We start from the raw sequence: 15,907 nt of genomic DNA, 5'->3' as shown, positions 1-15,907 counted from the left end.
GAGCTTAGCATAGACTACCAGAGATTACAAAAATAACAAAGGCTAGGGCTGTTTGCCTTAACTAAACATTAATGATTCATAGTTACCACGGCAGGAGTATTCATCAGTCCAAGATAGTCCCATTTTTGCACAGCCACGTGCTCCAAGTCACAAAGCAACTCTTTGTCTCTCAAGAGACAGCATTTCAGGTGCCATAAAACAGATAATGACAAGAGGAGGAAGGGAGAGCTAAGAGACTCACTCCCAGAAGGATCAATCAATTATAGCCCAATTCCAGTCACAAATTAGCTGTGGCCATCAGCCAATTGCGAGTGGGCATGGGTGTGCCCAATTGTTGGTTGCCATAGCTGCAACACAGGAATGGCTAGAAGTTTGGAGCCCCTCCTGCAGTCAGGTGACCCAAACGCCACAGCTTCTTCATTGCCTACGTGACAACACTCATGAGAGGCCTAGTGTGGAGCCTTACAGTCTAGCTTCTAGCATGGAAGTGTGAAGAATGTGGGTTATATAGTTGTTCAGGCCATCTGGCCCACCATTTGGCTTGCAACAGGAAATAAGGCACAGCCTGTTATCAGAAAGACATCACAGGAGAAGGCAGGAGACTTTTAGAAATCAATATTTCTATACAAGAACAAAACGGCGTGAGGCTATAGATGAAACGAACATGAAACTGAGCAAACTCCAGAGGACGGCAGAAGACAGGAGGGCCTGGCATGATTTGGCCCACCGGGTCACGAAGAGTTGGACCCGGCCGTGCGACTGAACAACAACAACAACAGCCAGCTGCAGCTCTCTGATCTAATTGGGCTGGCTAATCACGGAAGCCTCCCAAAGCTGAATGGCTGTGCTGACAGGAAGAAGGTCGGTTCATTTTAAATGTGGTGTCGGAGGAGGGTTTTACACATACCGTGGACTGCCAAAAAGACAAGGAAGTTAAAATGACCAAACTGAGCCTATCATACTCTGGTCCCATTATGAGAAGACAAGAGTCACTGGAAGAAGAGGAGAAGGAGGAGGAGGAGAGATTGGATTTATACCCCACCCTTCACTCGGAGTCTCAGAGCGGCTTACAAACTCTTTTCCCTCCCTCTCCCCATAACAGACACCCTGTGAGGTAGGCGGGGCTGAGAGTGCTCTGGCAGAAAGTGCTCATTCAAGGACAGCTCTTGTCAGAACTATGGCTTGCCCAAGGACATCCAGCAGCTGCAAGTGGAGGAGTGGGGAATCAAACTCGGTTCTCCCAGATTAGAGTCCGCGCACTTAACCACAACACCAGACTGGAAAAGCCAATAACGCTAGGCAAAGTGGAAGGCCGCAGGGGAAAAGGAGCAGTAGGAGATGGATTGGCTCAAGCAGGGAAGTGACGAGGGCCCTCCGTTTGCACGACCTGAGCAAGGCTGTTAATAATAGGATGTTTTGGAGGCCATTAATTCATAGTCTTGTCATCATAAGTTGGAAGGGACTTCACGGCACTTCACCCACTCACACACACACACACACACACACACACAGTAATTGTAAAGTGCAGGGGTAATTTCCTGCGGGAGCGCACAGGAGCAGAGCTCCGGCAGTAAGGAGCCCGGGGGCGGGCACATGCAACAAGCCCCGCCCCCCTGCTCCCAGCAGCCCTCAGTCGGGCCACAAGGAGCAAGAAGCTGCCAGGTAAGTTGCAGAGCCCACCCCCCACCTTCAGTACAAGCTCTTCCTCCTCTGTGAGGACAGATCTGCATATTCGCCTGCCCCCATAGCTAGCAATCCAAAACACTCCAGTGGAGCCTGAGCGGTGGGTGTTGCCTTCTGACACACTTCCGGTGATGTCAGGGGGTGCGGCATATGCAGATAAGTTATGCAAATGTTATGCTAATGAGCTCCTGCACCTCTTTTTCTACGATATGACCCCTGGTAAAGTGATTTTTGCAGAATTCAGCGATGAAGATAGATTCAGAGGGGTAGCCGTATTGGTCCAAAGCAGCAGAACAAAATTCACGTCCAGTGGGAATTTTAAGTCCAACAAAGTTGGTCTTAAAGTCAGGATTCATGCTCCCTGTAAGCTGTGGAGTCCTGTGAGCAAAAATTCTCCTTTGTGAGCTGCTGGCATTAAAGTTGTGAGCAAGCAATTTGGCTACTGCATACATTAGTTTGCTCTGGAGCCGTCCTTCCTGAGCTGAGACCAAAAATCTGTGAGCTGGAGGCTAAGAAAACTGTGAGCTAGCTCACACTAACTCGGCTTAGAGGGAACGCTGTTCAGGGTATAATCTTTCATGCGCGCTTGAATAAAACTTTGTTGGTCTTAAAGGTGCCACTGGACTCGATTTCAGCAGTGGTATATAATTTATTATTACTGTTGTTGTTGTTGAATGAAGGTAAATTAAACACGGCTTTTAATCTCTCTCCCCAGACTAGGTCGTTTCATCTGTCTCTGTTCCTCGCACTCGCAGCCCTCAGCAGGGGTTGCCTGTTCCACAGGTTATCGGCTAATGGTCTTGTACATTAAAAATGGGTGCGCCTCTTTGCTCTGTAGCCTTGCGCCGCTTTGTTTCTGAGCCCTAGATGGCTTTGGAGGGCAGTGCAAACTCCAGGCAGAAGATTAAATTAATTTGTAACTCCTCTTTTCCTTCCCTGCCCTTCCCCTCTTTTGGACCTGCTCCACTCAATCCTTCTCATTTAATTGGAACCCTATTTCAAGGCGCTTTTGCGTCTTGTTCTTTGTCGCCAGGTTGAACTCCGAAGCACTTTAACGTGGGGAAATTGCTGTTAGATCCTCTTGGATCCTTTTTTAAACTCTGCAATAAAAGGAAAGGTGGAACAGGCGTCGGTAGGAATGGAAAACGAAAGGGCCTCTTCTTGCAGTATTTAATATTTATCAGGGTCTTTGTCAGTACTACGTTAAGGTGACTTTAAACCTTGTATCCGGAAATCTACAAATGGGTCTTGGAAATGAAATCTTACCTTGTGAGTTCCAGGTAATCCAGTTGTTATTTCTGTTTGCATGCGTGTGTTCCTTAAGCTCCCGACGTCGGGAGCGTTCCAAACTGGCGGCTGCTTTCCTCTAAATTGAGGGTTTAACGGCGGTGCGCAATTTAAATGCAAAATCCTGAGATGGAAATTTAATTGTGTAAAATGTGCACAGAGTAATTAAGAACAAATTTTAGAACATTTCAGACTATAAAGTTCTTCTTTAGCTCGATCACAGGCAGCATCTTAAGTGCTTATTTTCAATTTGCAGTTATGCTGAGAAACATAGAATGTGCCTAAATAAAGGCATCCCCTGCTCTTCTGTATAACTGTAAATTAAAAAAAAAAACCACAACAACTTGCAAGTTGTACAGAGCAATCGAAGGATGGGGGGAACTTGATAGCTTCCCTGTGCTTGAAAAAAAGTTCAAAATGTTCTTGCCTCAGTTACTTCCTGAATGTGAACATAAGTATATCAGAAGAGCCCTGAAGAGCACTGCTGAATCGGACCAGTGGTCCATGTAGTCCAGCAGCCAACCTGTTGCTCTGGAGCGCTAAACGAAGGCTGTAGAGACCGAGGCCTTCATAAGAACATCAGAAGAGCCCTGCTGGGTTACACCAGTGAGGGTCCATCTAGCCCAGCCTCTTGTCTCACACAGTGGCCAACCAGGTCCTCTGGAGGGCCAACCACAGGGCATAGAGACTGAGGCCTTCACATGATAAGAACACCAGGAGAGCCCTGCTGGATCAGACCAGTGAAGGTCCATCTAGTCCAGCATCCTGTCTCACACACTGGCCAACCAGTTCCTCTGGAGGGCCAACAACAGGGTATAGAGGCCGAGGCCTTCCCCTGAGAAGAACATCAGAAGAGCCCTGCTGGATCAGACCAGTGAAGGTCCCTCTAGTCCAGCATCGTGTCTCACACAGTGGCCAACCAGTTCCTCTGGGGGGGCAACACCAGGGCAGAGAGACTGAGGCCGGCCCCTGATAAGAACACCAGAAGAACCCTGCTGGATGAGACTAGTAAGGTCCATCTAGCCCAGCATCGCATCTCACACAGGGGCCAAACAGTTCCTCTGGAGGGCCAACAACAGGGCAGAGAGTCTGAGGCCTTCCCCTGATAAGAACCTCAGAAGAGCCCTGCTGGATCAGACTGGTGAGGGTCCCTCTAGTCCAGCATCCTGTCTCACACAGTGGCCAACCAGTCCCTCTGGACGGCCAACGTCAGGGCATAGATGCCGAGGCGTTCATTAGAACATCAGACGAGCCCTGCTGTATCAGACCCCAACCAGGTGTAAGAACTGAGGAGAACCCACAAATTTCATGGGAGTACCCTGAGCCAACCCATGCACTCTGCCATTTCTGAATTACTTACTTCACCTATCAGGAGTCTCTCATTTCTTCTGACTTTTAAGACACTGCCAGGGAAGGCTTGAATGGCTTAGGTAGCGCTCTCCTGAGTGTTAGTTATACTTCTGGTGATGCAGAGAAAAGGACAGGGCCCACATGCATCATGGAAAATCACTGGGCAGCATAGCCGGAGGCACGGGATAGTTTTATGGCGGGGGAGGGGGGGAAGAGAGGAGGTTTCTTTAAAGGATGCCTTTTAATATAAGCTCTGGGGGTGGGTGAGTACTGGAGGAAACACTCATACCTGTGAACGTGCGAGCTCTTAAAGAGAGCTGCTGCCGCCGCCGCTCTCAATCCAAGCAAAAGATTCCGTAATCAGTTGTGTCATCTGCTCGTAATACCCACTGAGAAATGACTCCTGTTTTGGAGATACATTTAAATATGCCCTGTGCTGAGTCAGGCCTCGGGTCTGTCCAGCCCAGTCCGCCAGGGTCTCGGGCGGAGTGAGATTGTTCCAGCCCCACTCCCCTCCCCGACACGCACACCCGAGATCCAGCGTTCCCTCTAAGCTGAGTTAGTGTGAGCTAGCTCACGGTTTTTTAGCCTCTAGCTCACACATTTTTTGTCTCAGCTCAGGAAGGAAGGCTCCAGAGCAAACTAATCTGTGCAGCAGCCAAATCGCTCGCTCACATATCTTCAATGCCAGTAGCTCAGAAAAGTAGAATTTTTGCCCACAAGACTCCACAGCTTAGAGGGAGCATTGCGTGAGATCCCTTTTCTTTAAACTGTTGATGCCAGAGAACAAAGATTGAGTCCAGTGGCACCTTTAAGACCAACAAAGTTTATTGTTTAATATTGACCGGCAGAAAGACGTCTGAAGATGGACATTTTGGACTCGGAGTTTTGATTACTAACAGACTAATTTTACTAATATAATAACACCACTCATTCTTTTCTTTATCCCGCTATATACCCACCCTCTTTTTTCTTGAATTTAAATGAAATATCTCTCCCTTTTAGGAGAGGGAATAAAATCTTTAAAAAAAAAAAAAAGACCAACAAAGTTTAATTCTAAGCCTATACCCAGAATTAAACTCTGTTGGTCTGGTGCAGAATCACAGCGCTCACCATAGTTGTTACTTTCCTGCATATCAGCAATCCCGCAAGTTCAGGGTTGCTTCCAGCAACCAGATGAGGGTGTGGCAGCCATTGCTTTGCACCAGTCCACCCAGCAAGCTGCTTTATTTAGACCACGATGTTCGGCAAAACATCCGGAGATCGGGGGCTAGGTATCTCTCTTGTGTTTTTGTCCTTGTTTTCGGACAAAAAGGGGCTTACAGCAGGGATCCCCCAACCTTTCTGAGCCTGTGGGCACGTTTGGAATGCTGGGCCCACACGGGTGGGCCCAACCACAAAATGGCTGCCACAGCTGACCTCCAGCCACACAGTGATGACCCCTGTGCAGTGCGGATAGCTGCCGCCAAAGCAGTGTTTTTAAAAATCCGCACACCCGCCAGTCAAACATCCCAATAGCCAATCGGAAGCCTTGCTAGGCAAAAGCTCCACCTGGCCCCACCCACTTCCTAAAACCGCTTGGTGGGGACCCTGTGGGGACCTTGTTCAGGGCCTCTGGCTTACAATAATTACAAGCAACATGGGCATGACACATGTGGGCCTGCGGGTGCCAGGTGAGGCATACCCGGAGGTCTTGGTTGTTGACCCTTCTCCCTCCGGGGTCAGCATTGGGGCACTGGGATATTGGGAGGGGGGACTATCTCTCAGCAGGAGTGGGACCCAGGCCTGATGGAAGGGTGCCTCTTCTCCCTCTCCTTTCCCCATCGAATCTGAATAATCAGGAGAGTTGGATAATTGAGATTCAGATAAGAGGTGGTTTCGCTGTGTTAAAGCCTGGCTCTATTAACTTGTCAAGTTGGGAGAATTCAGAAGCGGGGGGCGGGGGGGACTAATGGGAAGACGCTCCCAAACCTTCCGTGGAGGAGAGAGTCTTCCCTGATTGACTGCCTTAACTTGTGCGCATTTGTCTTTTCAATTTTCCTCTGGGGATTATATATCATTTTATGTTCAAATAGCTTCTGTTGTGTGGATTCGCGGCTCCTGTTGGCAAAACTCTAATCTGTTTGTTTTTGTGGGGAGGGTAGGGGTTGTTGGGGGGTGGGTTTTTTTGGCTTCTTTGCCGTAGCCGTTAGCCTATTTATAAATCTAAATCTACATACAGAGGTCATTGGTTGGCTGAACTTAAAACCATTTTACTCAGTAAATTTAATTAAGAAAATACAGTGCAACTCATAAGCAAATGAGTTTTTCCCTAGTTTTAAAGCAAACCATCCTCTCGAGTGTTGATTGCCTCGCACGACCCCTGGTGATACTGAAACAGGCAAAATTAAAAAGGACATTAAAGCTTCATTAAATCTGAAACACATTTAGTACAGTGACATATCTGCAGGCTATTTCGTGGAAGATTACAGACTCTTTTGTGAGTTTCTTAATTTATAATACCTTGACAATCGGCGGGGGTGGGGGGGGGGGAGAAAAGGGGGACGGCGTAGCCCAATAGAACAATGGTTCTCGGAGCCACAGAACTGGATTTCTTGCTACTGATGTGTTCAGGAGTCTTGGCTCCATACATAACAAATCTGAATGAGTGTCTGTTCCCTCAAAAAACGTATATAATCCACTTTGCAAATAGACCAATGCCCACACAAATGAAATCCTCCATTCAGAATAAATTATGTTTGCATACATTTAATTACATAAAAATAAATTAATTTGCACGGGTTTGCATTACAAATGCAATTGTTGTGCTAGATGTTGAATTGCTCTGATGTGGACAGCCAACATCAGATCTCGGAAGCTAAGCAGGGCCAGCCCCGATTGGTACTTGGATGGGAGACCACCAAGGAAGCCCAGGGTCAGTACTCAGAGACAGGCAATGGCAAACTTCCTCTGAATGTCTCTTGCCTTGAAAGCCCTACGGAATAGCCATATATCTAGGGGTGGGTGGGTGTGCACCCGCATGCAGAACTGGTATATTTGCACAGAGTACACAGAAATTAGACTATATAGTTTGGGGGCAGGGAGACTTGTTATTCATATTTGTGTGTGTGTGTATATATATATGTGTGTATGTATATGTATGTATGTATATATATTGTTAGCCAAACTGCTTTATGTACAGCAGATGGCAACTAAATTTTATTACGGGTTCTTGCCAAAGTTTATGGAGGTCCGAATCCACCCCAGGGAGGTACCAGTGAGAGAGACGAGACTGGTGAATTCAAAGCAATTTGTCTTTTACTGAATAATATCAAAATCACACACCCACAAAACAGAATCACACACACAAGCAATCAAGTTCCTTTAGAATACAGAAATAGAAAAATAGTTTCTCTTTTACTTAGGAGGTATGTTGGTATACGTTCATACTTATCTTTCCTGAAGCCTTGTCTGATGCGATGAAGAATTGAGGTGTAATAAAAATAGTACCTAGGGATGTTTCTAATTCACACCTGCTAGAACCAGCTAGCAAAGCGTGGACCTCTTTGGCTGCACACACCAAGAGATCAGAAATGGATCAAATGGATTGTTTGATAGAAAGCTGGACTTTAGAGGTAGAAAGCAGATGGGATGTTGAAGGGGATTGCAGCTAGCAAAGACCCATCACATGGTCCCTGCTTTTTATAGTTGAATCTCCAGGTGGGTGGCAACCTTGCCATTCTGTAAACCCACCTACTTGCAAGTCCATTGCATAACCTCAATCACTGGTGCATGTAGTAAGGGGCAGGTACCTTAGGTGTGTGGACAATATTTGAAACTCATGGAAAGCCACCTGGTCAGGTGTGAAGTCCTGGCATCCCGTATCTCCCTTGATGTGCAGATAGATCTTGGCTTTCCCAGACAATCAAGGCACCATCCAACAGGAAATGGCAATTCAGATGCAGATCGTATCCATGGACTGTGTGACATCAGGTCCTTCAGCAATGGGGGATTTCCTCTCCTTAGTTGTTGTTTCTGCTAACAATGGCAAAATGTGCCATAAGGCTCTCAGCTGAATGTGTTTACCAGCCTCATTACCATGAAATGCAGACAGGTACCCTTCTATGGTAAAGAGCTGCGGTGGCTCAAGTGGTTAAGACGCTGAACTGCAGGCTGTGGAAGGTTGGTAGTTCAGCAGTTCGAGACCCGAGTGCCGCATGACGGAGTGAGCTCCCGTCTCTAGTTCCAGCTCCTGCCAACCTAGCAATTCGAAAGCAAGACATTGCAAGTAGATAAATAGGTACCACTTCGGTGGGAAGGTAACAGCGTTCCGTGCGCCTTGGTGTTTAGTCATGCCGGCCAAATGACCACGGAAACGTCTTCGGACAGTGCTGGCTCTTCGGCTTGGAAACGGAGATGAGCACCGCAAGCCTAGAGTCGGATTCCACTGGCTTTCGAGCAAGAGAACCTTTACCTTTACCTTTACCCTTCTATGTGAACCCTCTCACACAGATAATGCAGGCAGCTTTCCTTATGCCTATGGATATACACGTGTATGCACAGTTCATGTAGTGTGTATGTCTCAGTAGATATAGATTCACAAACAGAAAATATCAGTCTCTTTCTCAACGATAGATAGATAGATGGATAGATGGATAGATAGATAGATGATAGATAGATAGATAGATGGATAGATGGATAGATGGATAGATGGATAGATAGATGATAGATAGATGATAGATAGATAGATAGATAGATAGATAGATAGATAGATAGATAGATAGATAACAAGTCTTCCCCCACCCCCCCAAAAATTATATAGTCCACCTTCTGTGAACTGTGTGGAAATATACCAGCTCTGCATTCAGAATAAATTAACAGTTGCATACATTTATTTATTTGCATAAGGATAACTTAATTAGCATTGATTTGTATAACAAATGCAATTGTGCTAGAAGTCGAAGTGCCGTTGCAGTTTGTCAATCGTTAACCCATGTTTCTTACTCTGAAAAGATTACTTTTTCCTGACCCTGTCTCAAGAAACTGGATCACATTTCTCCCCCCTCCACTTTACAACAACCCTGTAATGTAGGCTAGGCTGAGAAAGACTTTGACAGTCTGGTCAATGGACTGATCAGGAATTTGAAATCTAGTGCACCAGCTGCTACCCTGTGGGCAGCTTTGGAATGAGTATCACCAGGGGTCATTTTGTAGAAAAAGAGGTGCAGGAGCTCATTAGCATAACTTATTAGTATAACTTGTTTGCATATGCCACACTCCCTGACATCACCGGAAGTGTGTCAGAAGGCAACACCCACCGCTCAGGCTCCACTGGACTGTTTTGGATTGCTATTGTGTGTGTGTGGGGGGAAACGTGCAGATCTGTCCTCGCAGAGGAGGGAGAGCTTGTACCTGAACAAAATCTGGTCTTTAAGGTGCCACTGGACTGTTTTGGATTGCTAGCTATGAGGGGGGAATGCGCAGATCTGCCCTTACAGAGGAGGGAGAGCTTGTACCTTAAGGGGGGGGGCTTTGCAACTTACCTGGTTGCTTCTTGCTCCTTGTGGCCTGACTGAGGGCTGCTGGGAGCGGGGGGTGGGGCTTGCTGCATGTGCCCACCCCCTGGGCTCCTTACTGCCAGAGGTCCGCTCCTGTGCGCTCCTGCAGGAAATGACCCCTGAGTATCACTCAAGTATTAGCAGGTAATTAGTTTTCATTGGTAGTTGGTGGGGCTTTTTTTAAGGGCAATGCCCTATTTCTGGTTAATTCGTGACCTGGATGGCCCAGGCTAGCCCGATGTCATCAGATCTCAGAAGCTAAACAGAGTCATGATACAGGATGGTCTTGACAGGCTGGAAAACTGGGCTAAAACAAATAAAATGAATATCAGTGGGGATAAATGTAAAGTTCTGCAATTACGGAGGAGAAATCAAATGCACAATTGGGGAGACTTGTCTTGGCAGTCGTATGTGCGAAAAGGAGCTAGGGGGTCTTAGTGGACCGTACACTGGACGTGAGTCGGCAATGTGATGCGGTTGCTAAAAAGGTAAATGCCATTTTGGGCTGTATCCACAGAAGCACCGTGTCCAGATCACACAAAGTGGTGGTATCGCTTTGCTCTGCTCTGGTTAGACTTCAGTTTGGGTTCAGTTTGGGACACCACAATTTAAGGAGATAGACAAGCTGGAACGAAGGTGGTTGAGGGGTCTGGAGACCAAGTCCTATGAGGAAAGGTTGAAGGAGCCGGATATGTTTAGCCTGGAGAGGAGATGACTGAGAAGGGGATATGATCACCATCTTCAAGTACTCGAAGGGCTGTCATATAGAGGATGGTGTGGGGTTGTTTCCTGTCGGACCAGAACCAACGGGTTGAAATTAAATCCGAAGAGTTTTCGGATAAATATTAGGAAGAACTTCCTGACAGAGTTCCTCAGGTTCCTCTCATTCTTTGGAAGTTTTCAAACTAGATGGCCATCTGACAGCAATGCTGACTCCGTGAACTTAGGTAGATAATGAGAGGGAGGGCAGGAAGGGTTGCCTCGGGGCTTAGTTCTCATGGCCCTTTCTGACACGCCCAGGGAAATGCTGATCGCCACTTTGGGGTCAAGAAGCAGTTTTTCTCCAGGCTAGTTTGGCTGAAGATCCTGGAGGGTTTTTTTGTCATCTTCTGGGGTCACTGGCAATGTTCCCTCTAAGCTGTGGAGTCTTGTGAGCAAAAATTCTACTTTGTGAGCTACTGGCATTAAAGTGGTGAGCGAGCGATTTGGCTACTGCATAAATTACTTTGCTCTGGAGCCCCATCCTTCCTGAGCTAAGACAAAAATCTGTGAGCTGGAGGCTAAGAAAATGTGAGCTAGCTCACGCTCACTCAGCTTAGAGGGAACACTGGTCACTGGGTGTGGGTGGGGAGGAGGTATTTGTGAATTTCCTGCATTGTGCAGCATGTTGGACTAGATAACTGTGTGATTCTCTGATTTTATTATTTGTATCCCGCCTTTCAAATGGGTACCCAAAGCGACTTCCACTGTTCTCCTCCCCTCCGTTTTATCCTCACAACAACCCTGTGAGGTAGGCAAGGCTGAGAGTGGGTGACTGGCCCAAGGTCATCCTGCGAGCTTCCATGACAGAGTAGGGTCTTGAACCCAGGTTCCCCAGAGCCTAGTCCCACACTAGACCAACTCCACGATGCTGGCATGGATTTCTAACATGGAAAAGGACTGTGGGGATGCGTGCCCTGGAAGGAGGAGGAGAATCGAAATGTAATAAGTAAATCCTTTTCCAGGTACTCATCCAAACACCCTGAATTCATCAAAACTCCCTCCCGTATTGAAATACAAAGAGATAATTTATATAACCTTCCAGTTTGCATTTTCCCACCTTCTGTTGGTGACCGTGGAATGCGAGGTCTTTCTTCAAACAGAATTTGGGTTGGGATGGAGGGCGAGGGAAGCCCGTTGTCGCTTATTTTCCATTCTAAAAATAGCTGTTCTTGTTTAGAAGGTTGTGGGGTTTTGTGTGTGTTTTTGCTTCAGTGTCTCTTTCTGTGTCTCTTCTCCTCCTCTAATACTGCACTGGAATTTTTTTGAGTTATTTTGTTCCCCCTGCTCTCAAGGAAAACCTCTTCTCATCCCCCCCCCACCCCCCTTTGCCCAGCCCCTGGTGCAAATCTTTCTAACTAGACAAATATTATTTCCTTTCCCAGCTTGCTCTCGGGAGGTTCCCGTATCCTCAGGTAAGAATGTTCATTACCGCTGCCTGCCGCTGCGGCGTTCATTCCTATGTATGAAGCAGTTGTGAGCCTTGTAGCCAGGTTCCGAGCAAGCTGCCCTATTAAATCAAAAAGTGATATTGGCACAGTTGTCTAAAACCTACATTGATTTTGGTGGTGGTGGTGGTGGGCGTTTTTAACTCGAGATTTATTTTGTCTGTTTGAGACCATATAAATAGGCCTGGCTTCAGGCGAGGGCAGCCGGTGAGGGGAGGGGGAATAAAACCAGTTTATTTAATAGCCTGAGATAGAGAATGTCTTTAAAAAAAAATTTTTTAATTCAGGTTTTGGAAAATGTATGGTTTTAGCACTGCGGTTTAGCTGGCTGGGGAGGGGGCACTGTAGCTGGGGTTTTGATGTACGTTGGTGCTTTTCTTCTCTTAAATGAGTTGCTGCATGCCATTGGTCATGGGGTATAATGGTCTATTTTACCGCTAACCCCAGTCTGTGCCTGCTGGAACCCTGGTAATAGCTTCCCCCAGAAACTGACACGGGATGAACCCCAACAATTAGGCCTAATTGCTACCATACCCTATTTCCTTCTGTTTGTTTGGTGATTCGTGCCCACCCCCCCACTTCCGTGTGTGTAATCAGTTGTTATCGGGAGGGAAGCTCTGACCACCCAGGAAGGAGCCCCTGCAGAGAAGCACAGAATCCACTTTATCTCTGTTTAATGTGCGCACTTAAACGGCAGCATGATCGGTATTGCGGTCTGCTCCTCAAGTGGCGTAAGCATGTGTAAACTGAACCAAGAGAGGCGCTGTTGCCTCCACTGATGAAACGGCTCATCTGGGTATTGGTGTCTTATTTGCACAACGTCTCTTAATGTAACGGAGATTCGCGCTTTTTAGCCCATCGTTGTTTTTCAAATGCTCTTTTTTTGTTTTTTGTTTTTTTTCTTTTTTTTAATGCTGGCTGGTTTTAGCATTTTGGAGATCTTCCCGAATTTAATCCGATGGGTTTTAAAAAATTTTTTGTTTCTATTCTGTTCTTGTTGCTACTTTTATTTATTTTTTTAGTGTTTTGCTGTGATGTAGCGCTGAAAGAGCCACTGAACAAGTTTCTACGGAGAGGCAGGATGTCAATATTACAAATACCCCCTGCTTATGATTTGTACTTTTGTTGGTGAAATCACGACGACTGTTTGGTGTAGTGGTTAAGAGTGGGAGAACCGGGTTTGATTCTCCACTCCTCCACATGCAGCTGCTGGTGTGACCTTGGGTCAGTCACAAGTCCTCTCAGAGCTGTTCTCTCAACAGCAGTCCTCGAAAGAGCTCTCTCAGCCCCACCTACTTTACAGGGTGTCTGTTGTGGGGAGGGGAGGGGAAAGGAGATTGTAAGCCGCTCTGAGACTCTTTGGGGTAGTGAAAGGCAGGGTATAAATCCAATCTCCTCCTCCTCTTCTTCTTGAAGGGTTCCAGCAGCACATATCAATCCGGTGCCGGCTAACCCTTGCTCAGAAGTTTGATTTGGGAAGGTTTTGATGGTACCCTGGAGGTGTGTTGAAGTATGACTAAGGGGCGGTGACTGTGGGCTGACTCAGGATTGTCACCTTGTGCTCTTGGATATGGTCTCATGAACCTGCCTTTAGAATGTATGAACAGCTGAAGCTGCCTTCCACTGAATCAGACCCTTGGTCTATCATAGTCAGTGTCGTCTTCCCAGACGGGCAGCAGCTCTCTGTCCAGGGTCTCAGGCAAAGGTCTTTCTCATCACCTACTGCCTGTTCCTTTCTAACTGGAGTTGCTGGGGATTGAACCCGGGACCTTCTGCGTGCCAGGCAGAGGCTCTACCGCTGAGCCACAGCCCCTCTTTACAGCTCTCCAGGGTCTCAGGCGGAGGTCTTCCCCATCACCTCCTGCCTGGTCCTTTTCACTGGAGATGCCGGGGACTGAACCTGGGACCTCCTGCATGCCAAGCAGAGGCTCTGCCACTGAGCCACAGCCCCTCTTTACAGCTCTCCAGGGTCTCAGGCTGAGGTCTTTCACATCACCTCCTGCCTGGTCCTTTTAACTGGAGATGCTGCCGGGGATTGAGCCTGGGACCTTCTGCATGCCAAGCAGAGGCTCTTCCACTGAGCCACAGCCCCTCTTTAGAGCTCGCCAGGGTCTCAGGCGGAGGTCTTTCACATCACCTCCTGCCTGGTCCTTTTAACTGGAGTTGCTGGGGATTGAACCCGGGACCTTCTGCCTGCCAAGCAGAGGCTCTATCGCTGAGCCACAGCCCCTCCTTTTTTTTGACTCTGACGCCATGTCAGAGTACAAGGTCTTACGGAGCTTGATTAGCTTGGAACCCCCTAAGGTTGCCGACGGTCGCCTGCATGCTGAAAGGCCTTCCGATGCCCCCTTCCCCAAACAGATGACAGCGTTCAAAAGGAAACAGAGTCTGACATCACTCTCTGAGAAAAATTATTCTTTTTCCGGGAGAATTGCGTGAGATGGCTAAAGGACATAACGGCTGGCTGGCTGTGGGTTCCTCCATAACGCCTTTGGCCTTCTGAACACTGAGTGCAGCCTTACCAGAAGCCCCTTTTGAAAGAGGTGCGAGTTCTGCGCAGAGCGCCTGGGACGTCTTGCGCGGCTCCGAAGCCATTTCAGTGGGCTCTGCGTGGAAGCCGTTCCCCGGAGGGCTGTACCCGCTTTCGCTTCTTAAACTCTTGGCTGAATCAGGCCAAAGTGCCGGGAGCCATGTCTGATTTAAAGATGCTGTTGGTCTGTGCTCTTTAAGCATCTATTAACTTGCTATTATTATGCAAATAACACATACTAATTTATGCATGGTTAGATTATGCAGATGCCTCACCGTCCTGGTTATTGAATAATAGGAAGGGACGGCGTCCCCTTCTCGTGCTGAGGAGCACTTTTTAGAGAAGGGCTCTTCTGATTTGAAAGGCTGAGCGGATGCCGAGTTTTTTTAGTCGTTTCTTTGGGTGGACAATATTCTTTGGGTGGAGAATTGAGCCTGCTTGTCAGGCAAGGCGGGATAGAAATCAAAATAAATAAATAAAAAATAACCCATTTTGTGACTTTCCCTCTTTTTTGAAGAAGTGCCCTCCTGTGAGGGCGTCTTCTGATGTTAAAATCATAAACCGTGTGTCTTTTAATTTATCGTCACAACCTAAGTATTAACCTTCCATGAAGATAGATTCCGGGGGTGGGGGGGTTCGCTGTGTTGGTCTGAAGCAGCAGAACAAAGTTTGAGTCCAGGGACACCTTTTAAGCTCTCGTGTGCACGCATACTTCTTCAGGTACATTGAAATGGAAGTTGCCAGTCCATACATATGCAGGGCTCTTTTTGTAGAAAAAGCCCAGCAGGAACTCATTAGCACAACAGGCCACACCCAACAGCAGAAACGTATTATGTTACTAGGCCACACCCCTGACAGCACAGGTCATTAGCATATGAGGCCACACCCCTGTGTTACCAGAGGTGTGGTCATCCAGCCACACCCACCTTTTGCTTCTTATTCTGTTTACTTCCTTTGTTGTCAAAACCCAGGGCTTTTTTTGGAGCAGGAACTCCTTTGCATGTTAGGCCACACACCCCTAATGTAGCCAATCCTAATGGGTTTCTGCTGTTGGGTGTGGCCTATTATGCTAATGAGTTCCTGCTGGGCATGGCCAACTCAGGAGCCAGCCGGAACTCCGTTCCTGTGCGTTCCTGCCCAAAAATAGCCCTGCATATAGGCAGAGAATGAGCAGCAAACTAGCTTACGACATAATAAAGAGGTTTAACAGATGCTGTGTGCAAATTATAATCATCACAAGAGGGGGACCCGCGATACTCGCGGGGGGGGGAAGACCTCCGTCTCCTCCATCCCCCCCCTGCTCGATCTCCCTG

At 47.4% G+C, this 15,907-nt stretch overlaps 1 protein-coding gene across 1 annotated transcript in view; it reads left to right on the top strand.

Moving 5' to 3' along the window:
* MAP2K5 (mitogen-activated protein kinase kinase 5) overlaps nucleotides 1–15,907 on the top strand; it is a 236,163-nt gene that overhangs the window by 133,617 nt on the left and 86,639 nt on the right. The window contains exon 16 of the mRNA XM_015414599.1: nucleotides 12,002–12,031. Coding sequence (XP_015270085.1) covers nucleotides 12,002–12,031 — 30 coding nt within the window. The remainder of the gene's footprint in view (nucleotides 1–12,001; nucleotides 12,032–15,907) is intronic.

The sequence above is a fragment of the Gekko japonicus genome, unplaced genomic scaffold, assembly GCF_001447785.1.
Source record: "Gekko japonicus isolate JY-2015 unplaced genomic scaffold, Gekko_japonicus_V1.1 scaffold698, whole genome shotgun sequence".
NCBI lineage: Eukaryota > Metazoa > Chordata > Lepidosauria > Squamata > Gekkonidae > Gekko > Gekko japonicus.
This window is presented reverse-complemented; position numbering and strand designations above follow the sequence as displayed.